This window comes from Salmo trutta, chromosome 22 (assembly GCF_901001165.1).
Source record: "Salmo trutta chromosome 22, fSalTru1.1, whole genome shotgun sequence".
Lineage (NCBI taxonomy): Eukaryota > Metazoa > Chordata > Actinopteri > Salmoniformes > Salmonidae > Salmo > Salmo trutta.
Window position 1 is genome coordinate 19,590,476 of NC_042978.1, and position 15,674 is coordinate 19,606,149.

Consider the following 15,674-nt stretch of genomic DNA (forward strand, 5'->3'; position numbering starts at 1 on the left):
TTTGAATAGGCCCCCGTTGCACTGAGGATGTGGATGAGTGCAGGAAGAACCCGTGTCAGAACAGAGCCCGTTGCATCAACAGCCAGGGCAGCTACGTGTGCAAGTGTCAGCCAGGCTACAGCGGCCTCAACTGCCAGACCAACATCGATGACTGCTCCCCCAGTGAGTTATCACCCAGCTCTTGTGCACACTCCCACGGATAGCCCAGGCATACTTACATTACATATTGTGTATATTCTCTATGAGCATCTTGTGCACTGTACTCCTCTCTGGAGCTAATGTATCAATCTTCACAAACAGCTTCTATTGTGGGTCTGTTGAACTTCTTGTCTGTCTCTCTCTCTCTCTCTCTCTCTCTCTCTCTCTCTCTCTCTCTCTCTCTCAGACCCGTGTCTGAACGGCGGTTCCTGTGTGGATGGAGTGGGAGGGTTCTCCTGTGACTGCCGGCCAGGGTTTGATGGGGAGCGCTGTGAGGCAGAGATGGATGAGTGTGCCAGTCAGCCGTGCCGGAACGGAGCCATGTGCCGTGACTACGTCAACAGCTTCGTCTGCGAGTGCCGTCCAGGCTTCGATGGAATCCTATGTGAACACAACATCCCAGAATGCACTGAGAGGTGGGTTACAAAGGACTGTAACTGCAGTCACTGTGTTAAAGTGTTTGCAGTTGATTCACTCAAAATTATTCTTCAACGAGTTTTCCTTTTTGATATGTGGCTCCATGTGGACTGGGACGCATTTAGAAAAAAGTATTGAAAATTGAGTTCGGTTGCAAAACGCAAAGACTTCTATCATGGGTGACCACATATCTTTCTTTCTCGCTCTCTCCCTCCCTCTATTTCCCTCAGTTCTTGTCTGAATAACGGGACCTGTGTTGACGACATCAACACCTTCTCGTGTCGTTGTCGTCCTGGTTTCTACGGGACCTTCTGTCAGTATGAGCAGAATGAGTGTGACTCTCAACCCTGTAAGAACGGAGGGACCTGTACAGACGGCCTGGGCTCCTACCGCTGCACCTGCCCTGTGGGCTACAATGGGCAGAACTGCCAGGTAGAGAGAGAGTGTGTAAAATGGCGTTGAACTGAAAATGACGTTAAAAAAAGGTATCTGACTATAACATCTCTCTTTGTCTGGTTCTTCATATGAAAATCAACACTAACATTTCCGACTCCATTTGTCCCATTGCAGAACTTTGTGAACTTGTGTAGCCAGCCACTGTGCAGGAACGGAGGGTCCTGTTCCCAGTCACAGACCACCTGGTCATGTCACTGTCCTGTGGGCTGGACTGGTCTGTACTGTGACGTCCCCAACATGTCCTGTCAGGACTATGCTGCTCGGAATGGTGAGCATTCCATGTCTCTACAATCCACTGTGTTTTATTCAGTCACCTCTCTCAGGTAACGGTCAAATAGCCCACAGTCAGTCAAAGGGATAGTTCAGGATTTTGGCAATGAGGCCCATTATCTACTTCCCTAGAGTCAGATTAACCATTTTTATGTATCTGCGTCTACTATGAAGGAAGTTAAAGCTAGTTTTACGAGCCAGTGCTAACTAGCGATGACTTGTTATCAACTTCCTTCAAACTGCATGCAGATACATAAAAATTGTCTCCACGAGTTCATCAGACTTTGGGGAAGTAGATAAACAGCCTCATTGCCAAAATACCAAACTATCCCTTTAATCAAATTACATGTTTATAAAGACAGATGGATGAATATAAAGAACATGACGATATAAAGGAATTTATAAACTGGGTGGTTCGAGCCCTGAATACTGATTGGCTGACAGCCGTGGTATATTTAAGTAATAAAGCATTACGAGGTGTGGTATATGGCCAATATACCACGGCTAATGGCTGTTCTTATGCACGACGCATCGCAGAGTGCCTGGACACAGCCCTTAGCCTTGGTATATTGGCCATATATCACAAACCCCCGAGGAGCCTTATTGCTATTATAAACTGGTTACCAATGTAATTAGAGCAGTAAAACTAAATATTTTGTCATACCCCTGGTATAAACTGGGTGGTTTGAGCCCTGAATGCTGGTTGGCTGGAAGCCGTGGTATATGAGACCGTATACCATGGGTATGACAAAACATTTATTTTTACTGTTCTAATTACGTTGGAAATCAGTTTATAATAGCAATAAGGCACCTCGGGGTATATTGACAAAATACCACGGCTAAGGGCTGTGTCCAGGCACTCCACGTTGCGTCGTGCGTAAGAACAGTCCTTTGCTGTGATATATTGGCCATATACCACACCTCCTCGGGCCATATTGCTTAAGTAAACCATGCTGATTATGGCTAATATGTTGTGTGTGTGTGTCTCTGTCAGGTATCCCAGTGGAGATGGTGTGTAAGCACATGGGTCGCTGTGTGAACGTCGGTAATGCCCACCAGTGTCAGTGCCAGCCTGGCTACACAGGCAGCTACTGTGACAAGACTGTGGACGAGTGCCAGTCCAACCCCTGCCGCAACGGAGCCACCTGCATGGATTACCAGGGCACATATGAGTGTATGGTAAGTTTTTTGTGTGTGTGTGTGTGTCTGTGTGTGTGTGTGTGTGCGTGTGTGTGTGTGTGTGTGTGCGTGCGTGCGTGCGTGTGTGAACATCTAACAAGGTGTCTCTGTTCCAGTGCAAGGCTGGCTACCAGGGGGTGAACTGTGAGTATGACGTGGATGAGTGTCACTCTAACCCTTGTCGTCATGGAGGAACCTGCATCAACCTCATCAACCGCTTCTCCTGCGCCTGCCCGCCTGGTACACATGGTAAGCAGATACCAGAAGATTCTTTCTTGTTTCATCTATCTCTTTCGCTCTCTTGTTTTCTGGCCCATTGGTTTTACATAACCCTGACCTCTCAACCGATGGTCTTTCCTCTCTCTTTCCTCTCTCTTTCCTCTCTTTCCCCTCTCTCTTTCCTCTCTTTCCTCTCTCTTTCCTCTCTCTTTCCCCTCTCTCTTTCCTCTCTTTCCTCTCTCTTTCCTCTCTCTTTCTTCTCTCTTTCCTCTCTTTCCTCTCTCTTTCCTCTCTCTTTCCCCTCTCTCTTTCCTCTCTCTTTCCTCTCTTTCCTCTCTCTTTCCTCTCTTTCCCCTCTCTCTTTCCTCTCTTTCCTTTCTCTTTCCTCTCTCTTTCCTCTCTCTTTCCTCTCTTTCCTCTCTCTTTCCTCTCTCTTTCCCCTCTCTCTTTCCTCTCTTTCCTCTCTCTTTCCTCTCTCTTTCCTCTCTTTCCTCTCTCTTTCCTCTCTCTTTCCCCTCTCTTTCTCCTCTCTCTTTCCTCTCTCTTTCCTCTCTCTTTCCCCTCTCTCTTTCCTCTCTCTTTCCTCTCTCTTTCCTCTCTCTTTCCTCTCTCTTTCCCCTCTCTCTTTCCTCTCTTTCCTCTCTCTTTCCTCTCTCTTTCCTCTCTTTCCCCTCTCTTTCCCCTCTCTCTTTCCTCTCTCTTTCCTCTCTTTCCCCTCTCTTTCCCCTCTCTCTTTCCTCTCTCTTTCCTCTCTCTTTCCCCTCTCTCTTTCCTCTCTCTTTCCTCTCTCTTTCCTCTCTCTTTCCTCTCTCTTTCCCCTCTCTCTTTCCTCTCTCTTTCCCCTCTCTTTCCTCTCTCTTTCCTCTCTCTTTCCTCTCTCTTTCCCCTCTCTCTTTCCTCTCTCTTTCCTCTCTTTCCTCTCTCTCCTCTCCCCCTCTGTAGGTGTTCAGTGTGAGGTGAACATGGACGACTGTGCTCCCAAGCCTGGCTCCTGGGGGCCTCGCTGTCTGAACGGGGGCCAGTGTGTGGATGGGGTGGGCCGCTACACCTGCTCCTGCCCCCCTGGCTTCGCTGGAGAGCACTGTGAGGGGGACGTCAATGAGTGTCTCTCTGGACCCTGTCACTCTCCTGGCAGCCTGGACTGTGTGCAGCTGGCCAACGACTACCAGTGCCGCTGTCGCCTGGGCTACACAGGTAGAGAACTACACCCCTCTGTATATGTTATAAGACACATCAACAACTGTTATCTAGCTTACCCCACACTCATGCTGTGTAACATGCCATCTGTCTCTTTTTTAGGACGCCTCTGTGAGTCCATGGTGGATCTGTGCCAGTCTAAGCCGTGCCATAACAGTGGCACCTGTTCCATGAACATGAGCTCAGTCCATGGATACACATGCACCTGTCAACCAGTAAGTCATGATAATGTTACTCTACCCTTTTACAATGTTGGTTTTCCAATTGCCAGACTGCTGTGTTTCTAAGTACTCCATGTACCAGCTTGCTGATCTTTATCTCTTTCTTTGGCAGCCCCATTGATATTGCATTGTGCTGTATAACATTGTATTTACCTCAAATGTAGCTATGGGTGTCTATTCTTTCACTACTGGCTTGTTTTCCTAACTACTAACCATTCTCATCCTCCTTACCTTTGCTTCAGAGGGTGAGACAACATAGTTCAGGTATGACTGAGAAACAGGAAGAGACCAAACATTCGCACAGGTTTTCTGACTAGTCAACTGCAGGAATGTATGTTATGAATGTAAAACCGAGTCCACAGGTGTCTATCCAGCCAGTCAGTTCACGTCTGACGCCTTCTCTGTCTCATTTCTTTACTCAGAGTTTCACTGGCTTCAACTGTGGAGAGGTAGAGGGCTACAACTGTGCCCAGCTGCGTTGTCAGAACGGCGGGCACTGCCAGGATTCTCAGGGTGGTCAACTGCACTGCCGTTGCCAGCCAGGCTTCAGTGGGTCGCGCTGCGAGACCGTCCACAGCTGCCAGAACCGGCCCTGTCTGAATGGAGGAACCTGTATGAAGGACCCACACAACCCATACCAGTACAGCTGTCGCTGCCCAGCCCACTTCTCAGGCAGGCACTGTGAGAATGTCATCTTCGACCAGTCCCCCCGCACCCCCTCCTGCCCTTATGTAGAGTGTGAGCAGCGGTCCGGGGATAAGGTGTGTGACCCGCAGTGCAACAACCATGAGTGCCAGTGGGACGGAGGGGACTGTTCTCTACATTGGCGCCGGCCATGGGTCAACTGCACCGCCTCTGTGCCCTGCTGGGAGCTGTTCCGCAACGGCCGCTGTGACCACGAGTGTGACAACTCTGGCTGCCTCTTCGACAGTTTTGAGTGTCAAGAGAGCACAAAGTCCTACTGCAAGTACGTACAAGAGTTGTTAACAACACAAACACATCAATACACATGTTTATTAGGTACACCCATCTAGTACCGGGTCAAACCCCCCTTTGCCTCCAGAACAGCTTGAATTCTTCAGGGCATGGAAATGTTGCTCAATTGGTATTAAGGGACCTTAACGTGTGTCAGGAAAACATTCCCCAAACCATTACACCACCGCCACCAGCCTGTACTGTTGACACCAGGTGGGATCGGGCCATGGACTCATGCTGCTTACACCAAATCCTGACTCATCAGCCATCAATGCATGACGCAACAAGAACTGGATTCATCGGACCAGGCAGTGTTTTTCCACTCCTCAATTGTCCAGTGTTGTTGATCACCCGTTTTGCCCATTCTAATGTTCAATCGAACAGTAACTGAATGCCTTGATGCCTGTCTGCTTTATATAACAAGCCACGGCCAAGTGACTCACTGTCTGATGGAGCGAGCCATTATCGTGACCCTAATAAACTGGCCACTGAGTGTATATGTCTTATTAAGAGATTATTAAGATTATTACGAGAAAATGTATACAATAAATTCAGATTTAAATGCTTTTTAAGCCATAGGAACTCCTAGAGTCTTCTAAATTCCCTAACCCCTCCCTCTCCCCTTTCCTATCTACAGGTATGATGACTACTGTGCGGACCACTATGCCAACAAGATCTGTGACAAGAGCTGTAACACAGAGGCATGTGGCTGGGATGGCCTGGACTGCTCTGAGGACACCCCTGCTAAGGTGGTTGATGGCACGCTGGTGATCGTAGTGTTACTGCAGCCTGAGGAGCTGCTGGGAGACGTGAGAGGCTTCCTGCGCTCCCTGGGAACCCTGCTGCACACCAACCTCCGTGTCAAGATGGACGCCCAGCAGAAACTCATGGTGTATCCTTACTATGGCCTGGAGCACGACAACGCCATTGAAGGACAGTCTGCTACAATGAAACGTAGAGGCAAACGGGAGCTGGACAAGGAGGTTATCGGGTAAGGAGATGTCTTTATCCTGACTGTCTCTCTCTCTTTCACTGCTAGATAAGATTAAGTGTGTGTAGTCCTCCGTGTTGTGAAGTAAGCCTAACCAAAGTTGTGTTTGTTGCAGGTCTAAGGTTTACCTGGAGATTGATAACCGAGAGTGTGCTGAGAGCTCCATGGACTGTTTCTCCAGCACAGAGCTGGCTGCATCCTTCATCGCTGCAGAGTACCTGAAGTCTGCACTGCCCTACCCTGTTGTTTCTGTCGACAGTAAGTCCCTCTCCTTTTTCCCATTGTGACACCTCTAAACCACCATAATGGTAATGTTACATCAGCACACACTTCATTATCTTTGAGACCTTATTAAACTCACTTATCATGTTCTTTGGTAAAAAGTGACACTTTGCTCCATTACTCATGCTCTGAATGCAGAGCCCATTTCAGATAACGTCACCTAGTTAAGAGTTCCATGTCTCCTCCTCCTCCAGGTGACCATATGGACCCCCAGAAGCCCCCCGTCATGCTGTACCTGGCTGTGGGAGCAGCTGTCATCATCCTGCTCATCCTGGTGCTGGGTGTGCTGGCCGCCAAGAGGAAACGCAAACACGGCATCCTCTGGCTCCCCGATGGCTTCCTGGCCAAGAAAGACGACAAGAGGAGAGAGCCCCTGGGCCAGGACGACTTCGGCATGAAGTGAGTGCAGAAAAGACAGAGGTTGCGTCCGAAATGGCACCCTATTCCCTGTACAGTGCACTACTTTTGACCAGAGCCTGCGTATGGTCTATATATACATTGCATTCGAAAAGTATTCAGACCCCTTGACTTTTTCCACATTCTGTTACTTTACGGCCTTATTTTAAAATGTATTAAATTTGTTTTTTTCATCATCATTCTACACACAATACCCCATAATGACAAAGCAAAAACTTTTTTTTCTTATTTTTTTTTACATTTTAGCATATTTGTATATATTTTTAAAAAATGAAATCACATTTACATAAGTATTCAGACCCTTCACTTCATTGAAGCACCTTTGGCAGCGATTACAGCCTCGAGTCTTCTTGGGTGTGACGCTACAAGCTTAGCATACTTGTATTTGGGGAATTTCTCCCATTCTTCTCTGCAGATCATCTCAAGCTCTGTCAGGTTGGATGGGGAGCATTGCTGCACAGCTATTTTCAGGTCTTTCCAGAGATGTTCGATCGGGTCCGGGCTCTGGTTGGACCACTCAAGGACATTCAGAGACTTGTCCTGAAGCCACTCCTGCGTTGTTTTGGTTGTTTGCTTAGGGTTGTTAAAAATGTTTATTGAACCTTTATTTAACTAGGCAAGTCAGTTAAGAATAAATTCTTATTTACATTGACGGCCTACCAAAAGGCCTGATGGATTGTGAACCTTTTCCCCAGTCTGAGGTCCTGAGCGCTCTGGAGCAGGTTTTCATCAAGGATCTCTCTGTACTTTACACCGTTCGTCTTTCCCTTGATCCTGACTAGTCTCCCTGCCGCTGAAAAACATCCCCATAGCATGATGCCAGGTTTCAACCAGACGTGACGCTTCAAATAGTTAAATCTTGGTTTCATCAGACCAGAGAATCTTGGTTCTCATGGTCTGAGAGTCCTTTAGGTGCCTTTTGGCAAAACTCCAAGCGGACTTTCATGTGCCTTTTACTGAGGAGTGGCTTCCGTCTGGCCACTCTACAATAAAGGCCTGATTGGTAGTGTGCTGCAGAGATGGTTGTCCTTCTGGAAGGTTATCCCATCTCCACAGAGGAACCCTGGAGCTCTGTCAGAGTGACCATCGGGTTCTTGGTCACCTCCCTGACCAAGGCCCTTCTCCCCCAATTGCTCCGTTTGACCGGGCAGCCAGCTCTAGGAAGGTTCTTTGTGGTTCCAAACTTCTTCCATTTACGAATGATGGAGGCCACTGTGTTCTTGGGGACCTTCAATGCTGCAGACATTTTTTGGTACCCTTCCCCAGATCTGTCCCTCGACACAATCCTGTCTCGGAGATCTACGGACAATACCTTCGACCTCATGGCTTGGTTTTTGATTTGACATGCACTGTCAACTGTGGGACCTTATATAGACAGGTGTGTGAAAGGGTCTGAATACTTATGTAAATAAGGTATTCCTGTTTTGGTTTTGCAACAAATTCAAAACAATGTTTTCGCTTTGTCATTATGGGGTATTGTGTGTAGATTGATGAGGATAATTATTATTTTTTTTAAATCCATTTTAGAATAAGGCTGTAATGTAACAAAATGTGGAAAAAGTCAAGGGGTCTGAATACTTTCCGAATGCACTGTATATACTGAACGGAATATAAACGCAACATACAACAATTTCAAAGATTTTACTGAGGTACAGTTCATATAAGGAAATCAGTCAATTGAAATAAATTCATTAGGCCCTAATCTATTGATTTCACATGACTCTGAATACAGATATGCATCTGTTGGTCACAGATACCCTTTAAAAAAAAGTAGGGGTGTGGATCAGAAAACTAGTCAGTATCTGGTGTGACCACCATTTGCCTCATGCGGCGCGACACATAGAGTGTAGAGTTGATTGGGCTGATGATTGTGGCCCGTGGAATGTTGACCTACTCCACTTCAATGGCTGTGCTAAGTTGCTGGATATTGGCGGGAACTGAAACAGGCTGTCGGTCACGTCAATCCAGAGCATCCCAAACATGCACATTGGGTGACATCTCTGGTGTGTACGCAGGCCATGGAAGAGCTGGGACATTTTCAGCTTACAGGAATTGTGTACACATCCTTGTGACATAGGTCTGTGTATTATCATGGTGAAACATGAGGTGATGGCGGTGGATGAATGGCACAACAATGGTCCTCAGGATCTCACCACGGTTTCTCTGTGCATTCAAATTGCCATCAATAAAATGCAATCATGTTCGATGTCCATAACTTTTATTTCAGCTCATGAAACATGGGACCAGCAACTTCACATGTTGTGCTTTTTTTGTTTATATTAAATTCCGGCACTATACTGGGAATGAAGACAAATAGTGTACCTCTATAGTGTACAGTACCATACTCTAGTATGTTCAAACTGGTACTGAACTGAGAAAAATGTTTGACCAATGTACCATAATGTAGAGCCTCATTCTCCTGATCCACACCGTCCTCTTCTTCCTCTCCTCCCTGCAGGAACTTCAAGACCCAGGATGGAGGGATGATGGACGGAGGCCAGCGATGGATGGAAGAGGAGGCTCCGCCCAAGAAACCAAGGGTGAGAATGAGAAAGGAGAGAGACATTTTGGGTCAGAAGGCTCACCAGTTGCATACCAGCATGATGTATTTAGTTAGTATCTAAACATCTCCTCTCCCCCAGACTGAGGACAAGCCCCTGCTACCACTGGGTGTGGATGGAGGAGTGGACCGACGGGAGTGGACTTTACAACACCACAAGGCTGCTGACATCTCTCTCACTCCACCACAGGCTGATCTGGAAGCAGACTGCCTTGATGTCAATGTCAAAGGACCAGGTAGAGTTTAAGGTTGATTAGGATTGTTGTCAATCAAGTATAAGGATACCTGACTGATTGCCCTTGGTGTAACTGTATAATTTTTACTCTGAACCAAATTGAAAAATTCTCTTCCAGATGGCTTTACCCCCCTGATGCTGGCTTCTCTACGAAACGGAGGGGCGTCTGATTGCGGCCTGCAGGCAGAGGAGGAAGAGGAGAGTGGGGGAGATGAGCCGGGACCCAACGTCATCTCAGACCTCATCAACCAGGGTGCAACACTCATGGCCCAGACAGATCGCACCGGGGAGACGGCACTCCACCTGGCTGCTCGCTATGCCCGGGCCGATGCCGCCAAAAGGCTGCTGGATGCTGGGGCAGATGCCAATGCTCACGACAACATGGGTCGCACACCTCTCCACGCTGCTGTGGCAGCCGATGCCCAGGGAGTGTTCCAGGTAAGAGGCTTGAAAGACACTCTTATTAGAGCAGTTGATTAACTAGTGCTGGTACTGTGCTCACATGAGCAAAGGTTGAAAAATCATATTGAGCTTATTGAGTTAACACTCTGTTCCCTTCTCAGATCCTGATCCGTAACCGGGCCACCGAGTTGGATGCCAGGATGAACGATGGCACCACACCTCTGATCCTGGCTGCCAGGCTGGCTGTGGAGGGCATGGTGGAGGAACTGGTCCACTGCCACGCAGACATCAATGCTGTCGACGACCACGGTGAGCCCTGGCATTGTTTTTACATGTATATTGTATATCAAGGGTCTCCAACAGGTTGATCGTGAGCTACCAGTAGCTCGCAGCCGACCTATGAGTAGTTCGGGGAAAAAATCTGAAAGTACATGGAATTTTTCACGTGCTCCAAACTATCATTAACAAATCTCACAAGTATCAGACACCGCAAGCTCCCAGCTACTATCTAATCAATGCAACACTGACATTATCCCACCCCTGGTTAGCCACTATTGGCTTAAATAGCCAAATCTAACACAATATCTGCCAATTAATTTCCAGCAACATTGCCCCAGTCTGTGTGTGTGTTGTGTGCTTTTGTCTATCACTCTGTGTGTAGCCAGTTGATCTGACAACTGTCTTGTGTGTTGACCGGAATACTTTCCCCAAATCCTCCTCAATTAAAAGTTATGTGCAAAGTAGGCATACCAGGCTTAAATATATATTTTGTATCTATTGTTATTTGCTAACTTTGCCATGAAATTAGCATCGGCAGTACAGAACCATCGCTAGACCGGCACATTAGATGGAACATTCCTCACTCGTTAGATGCGCAATTAAAGGGCAAATAAACAAAAAAAATCAAATGTGTTAGTTTTCTTCCAGACCCCAAAAACGTGTCTTCTGGTGTGATTTAAGCATTGACATGGACTCAGAACATCCAATTTCATTGTTTCTCTATGAACAATTGTAATTTTGAGTGAAAAACTAACTAAATCTAAAACCAGGAAAAATAAAACTGAGAACATAATTTGGGAAAATATGAAACTGCATTTGGGTAAAAAATAACAGATTTTATAGGGCCCCCTTAGAGTTGTTTATGAACCATTATTTTACCAGGTATATTGGCAGAAAACATAGTGCACTACTTTCTATTGTACACTAAGGACCTGGAGAAGAGAAGAATGTGCCAAATTGAAAGCTTAAAAAAAATGTTGCTCTCATGCTAGAAAAGGTTGTTTTTACATTATTTTATACAGTTAATCACATTGGGATGAGAGACTTGTCGTAAACTGAGACTAACTGTTCAGTAATACAGTACATAGGAAATATTGTTTTAGACATTTTCTCACTGAGTGGTGCCATACGGAGCAAGAAATAGGGAAACAAATAGGAATGGAGTCCAATTACCATTATAGTATGATTAGAGCTGGGTCTTTAGTTTGCGTTGTGGTTTTGTCATTTGCATTTCCGTCATGCTATTGCTCGAGAACCATAACAGAGCAATTTGCATATTTGTCTCAATGACCAGTATTATTCTTCTCTCTCTCTCTCTCTCTCTCTCTTTCTCTCTCAGGTAAGTCTGCTCTGCACTGGGCAGCTGCTGTGAACAATGTGGAGGCCACCCTAGTGCTGCTGAAGAATGGAGCCAACAGAGACATGCAGGACAACAAGGTTTGTATTTCACATCCCTGTCTTGTTTTGCACGAGTTTTCCTACCTCAAAAGTAGCTTTTATGTCAAGCTATATCCCATATTCTATCACTTTAGTATAATTTTTTATTAGCTTTGTACATTTACATGTCTTCATGGGTTGTTTTGCCTGTTGTGTTCCTCCAGGAGGAGACCCCATTGTTCCTGGCAGCCAGAGAGGGTAGTTTTGAGGCGGCCCAGGTTCTGCTGGACCACTACTCTAATAGGGACATCACAGACCACCTGGACCGGCTTCCCCGTGACACCGCACAGGAGCGCATGCACCACGACATTGTACGTCTGCTCGATCAGTACAACCTAGTCCACAGCCCTCACAACGGCCCCAACCACATGGGCGGAGGAGTGGGACACTCCCTGGTCTGTGGGGGCAATGGAGCGGGCTACATCGGCATGCGGGCCGGGCCCCAGGGCAAGAAGAGCAGGCGGGGCGGGGGGAAGGTTGGAGGTCCGGGCGGGGGTACAGCCAAAGAGCTGAAAGACATGAAGGCTAAGCGGAGGAAGAAGCCAACAGGAGGAGAAGGGCCTGCAGTGGGAGCTGTTGGAGGAGCCAGTGGCAACGGCACTAAAGCTGCAGGAGGGCTGTCAGAGAGCTCAGTCACCATGTCTCCTGTGGACTCCCTGGAGTCTCCACACTCGTACACAGGAGATGCTGCCGTGGCATCTAACACAGCCAACTCTCCTCCTCTCCTGAGCAGCCCCTCCTCTAGGCCCCTGCTGCCTCCCGTCAGCCACATGCTGGGCCAACAGCAGAGCTGGCTGGGTTTGAAGCATGGATACGGCAGCCACATGTTCAGCCTCCTCCCCCAGCAGATGGGTAACGGCCATTCTGGTATGTCCCAGCACCATGGCCAAGGCCTGCTCACCCCCATGAATGTCACCATGAGCCGCGAGCAACTGCCTCCCATCGTTACCTTCCAGATGATGGCACCGGGGGGCGGACAGGCCCTGCTGAAGCAGCCCCAGCCTGGGCAGGTGCAGTCACAGGGGCAAAACCAGGGCCAGCCCCGCTCTCAGCAGGGCCCTACTCACCTGCACTGCACCCAGGGCATGATGTACCAGATGCCCGGCGTGGGCCTCCAGCACAGCCTGTCCCACAGCCTCCCCCACTCTCACGGCCTGGCCCACAGCCACGGCATGGTGCATGACGGCCAGTCCCGCCAGCAGCTCCCTCCATATCAGGCTATCCAGAGCCCCGTGGATAAGTACCCCACCCCTCCCTCTCAGCACAGCTACGCCACCGCTGGCTCGGAGGGCACCACCCCGGGGCACCCGGCTCACCCACCCAGCGAGCACCCGTACCTCACCCCCTCCCCCGAGTCCCCTGACCCCTGGTCCTCCTCCTCCCCCCACTCCAACTCAGACTGGTCTGACGTCACCACCAGCCCCACCCCCCTGGGGAACCCCCATGCACTGCCGCCTCCCCGCCACACACATATTCCGGAGCAGCCGCAGTCCCAGCAGACGCAACAGAACCCCCAGCAGCCTCAGCATGGCAACATGCAGGTGTTTGTATAGATGAGGACTCTCTTAAAGCACCCAACTCTTAAAAATGTTGTTGATCTTTGTAGTTAAACTACAACACTTAAACTCTTATCCGTCACTTCTTTCATAATTTGTTTTTGTCTTATCGTCTCTCTGGTTACAGTAATCACTTTTACACTTCATTGTTACATGCTTTTCTTCCATTTTGCACTTACAGATAGAGTGTGTAGTCTGGTTTGAGCATTGCTAACTAAAACCAAAAACTGTTTGACTACCTTGGACAGTTTGAAAGTGACTGATCATCAGAAATCAAACAAGGAACCAGAGCCAAACAGTGATCATGTCATGTAAGGAAAATGGACTGTTCAAGAAGGCACTAAGACAGAATCGACATTGGATATTCTTCATTTGGCTTAATCGGCTTCTTTTTGTCATCCCTTTTGGGCCGTTTCTTTTGGCTGAGCCTTATTTTTGACATTTTTGATGGACATATTTGCTCATTTTAACATTTGATCGTTTTCATTCACTTTGTTTTATGTAGACCTGCCAATGACATACTAATGTTTCATTGAAAATTAACTCTACTTTTTATATGATGGGTCCGTTCACTTATGTTAAGTTGTGTTCTTTAAGCAAAAACGTAGGATTTGTATTCTGGAATGTTGCTTAGTAGGATGTGGTGAGGCTATTTTGAGGGGCTGTCGTCGTGTGGTTAGAAAGATACACACAAGCTAAAAACATATAGATACATCTCTTCAATGTTTGGTTCTAAGCTAAACTGTGGTGTAAATAGTTGTAATATAAGTCACTGTATTCTTTTTCATTCTTGCTTCTGTTACAGTGTAGCCTCTGTACTCCCCCACACCCTGGGAGGGATGTTAGTAAGTTGTGGCTGTGGTGTTTCTGTGTCAGGAGAATCTGTGTTACTGAAGAGTTGGAGATTTATGGTACGTTTATGGATGCAAAAGAATATATGGTGACTGATGAAATACCAGATGAAAGAGAAGGGCATAATTGGATGTTGCACAATGTCTCTCGCTATAGATGGTCTTTCATCATAGGGGTTTCACTATGGTGTGTGCAATACGATGATTACGCTTTACACCACCAAGCCAACCACCTTAGTAAGTCCCCACTGTTAAAGAACAAGGTTTAACTATGATACCTGTTACTTTTAAAGCTGTTATTACTATTCTATTTTACATGAATATTGTTGTATATTATCACTTCTCTCAACAGTTTGACTGGTTCTGAAGTTGTACTTTTTTTGTTTGATATGGCAGTTGCTTTTCCCCCAAAATCATTTAATCACCCTTTTGCTTAATTACAATCAGTGTATTGGTGCACCTTCTTTAATTGTTTTGTGATTCATAAGCAAAGTCTGAATATGTTTAAGATATTTGTTTTGTAATGAGTATTTTTGTTTTCGTAATGTTTCTCATGTGAGCACAGCCTTATGTGACTACTCTGTGACTGCAGACAATCATTGATTGTTTCTATTTTGCACCGTTAAATGGAACATCAATGTCTCCAAGACCAAATTTACTTGTTAGCCAAAAACTCATTGCTAATCATTGTATATCCACAGCATTGTTCACAGTTTAAAGTGTTGATTGGAAATGTTGCATTTGGACATATTGTCTAATCAAAGTAGATTATTGTCACAATGTATTCTAGGTTCATGTATTTTGACAGAGCAAGATCCAAATACACACACTCACACCTGACAAGGTGGTCTGCAGTCAATCATTATAAGTCTGTTATGGTAAGGTATATTGTTTTGTGAAAAGTGCCTCTATGAGCAAACCACAAACCAAAGTCATTACCCGTTCCCCATCTCTGGCACTTAATATCCTCCACTACAAATTACTTCCAATGTGCTATCTCTGGGTCCAGGCCTTTTGGCTAATTGGACCATCAATCCACGTGATCAAATCAGCAGAGCTCCCCGAGCATGGTATTTACACTTAAATGCCTCATTATTCAAGGCTATTTTTTACAGGCTGTATATAAACTATTTTTGTATGTTTGTTCTTTATTTTTCTGTAAACCATATACATGTTATATGAATGAAGTAGTTTCCCCTCATGTTTGTATAATGTAGAAGGTGCCTGTTAATAAAGAACAAAACCTATCTAATTGAAATAAACCAAACAAATGATCAAGTGCATATTATATACATAAATAAAGTCAGACTTTTCAGATCCATCTGCCTATTGTGCATGTGTCATTCTTTCATGGTTTTTCACAGGAATTGTTTTAAGAAATGAAAACAAATAAAACGGTTTAATTACAACAAATTGTGCTCTGTATTACACTGAACAAATTCAGTGATAAAGCAATCAAAGCAAAGCATTGATATTATGCTGCTTGGCAGACAATTTCATCCAAAGTGACTTACACAGTTTAAATGTATGCA

General features: G+C 46.3%; 1 protein-coding gene across 1 annotated transcript in view; it reads left to right on the forward strand.

The window, feature by feature from the left end:
* notch2 (notch receptor 2) overlaps positions 1–15,463 on the forward strand; it is a 55,231-nt gene extending 39,768 nt beyond the window's left edge. Inside the window, exons 17-34 of the mRNA XM_029707110.1 lie at positions 10–162; positions 386–614; positions 846–1,047; positions 1,186–1,339; positions 2,336–2,520; positions 2,637–2,769; positions 3,682–3,933; positions 4,039–4,151; positions 4,580–5,124; positions 5,770–6,123; positions 6,239–6,381; positions 6,600–6,804; positions 9,281–9,362; positions 9,465–9,618; positions 9,736–10,055; positions 10,181–10,328; positions 11,638–11,735; positions 11,900–15,463. Coding sequence (XP_029562970.1) covers positions 10–162; positions 386–614; positions 846–1,047; positions 1,186–1,339; positions 2,336–2,520; positions 2,637–2,769; positions 3,682–3,933; positions 4,039–4,151; positions 4,580–5,124; positions 5,770–6,123; positions 6,239–6,381; positions 6,600–6,804; positions 9,281–9,362; positions 9,465–9,618; positions 9,736–10,055; positions 10,181–10,328; positions 11,638–11,735; positions 11,900–13,288 — 4,859 coding nt within the window. The 3' untranslated portion in view covers positions 13,289–15,463. The remainder of the gene's footprint in view (positions 1–9; positions 163–385; positions 615–845; positions 1,048–1,185; positions 1,340–2,335; positions 2,521–2,636; positions 2,770–3,681; positions 3,934–4,038; positions 4,152–4,579; positions 5,125–5,769; positions 6,124–6,238; positions 6,382–6,599; positions 6,805–9,280; positions 9,363–9,464; positions 9,619–9,735; positions 10,056–10,180; positions 10,329–11,637; positions 11,736–11,899) is intronic.
* Positions 15,464–15,674: the final 211 nt, after the last annotated feature.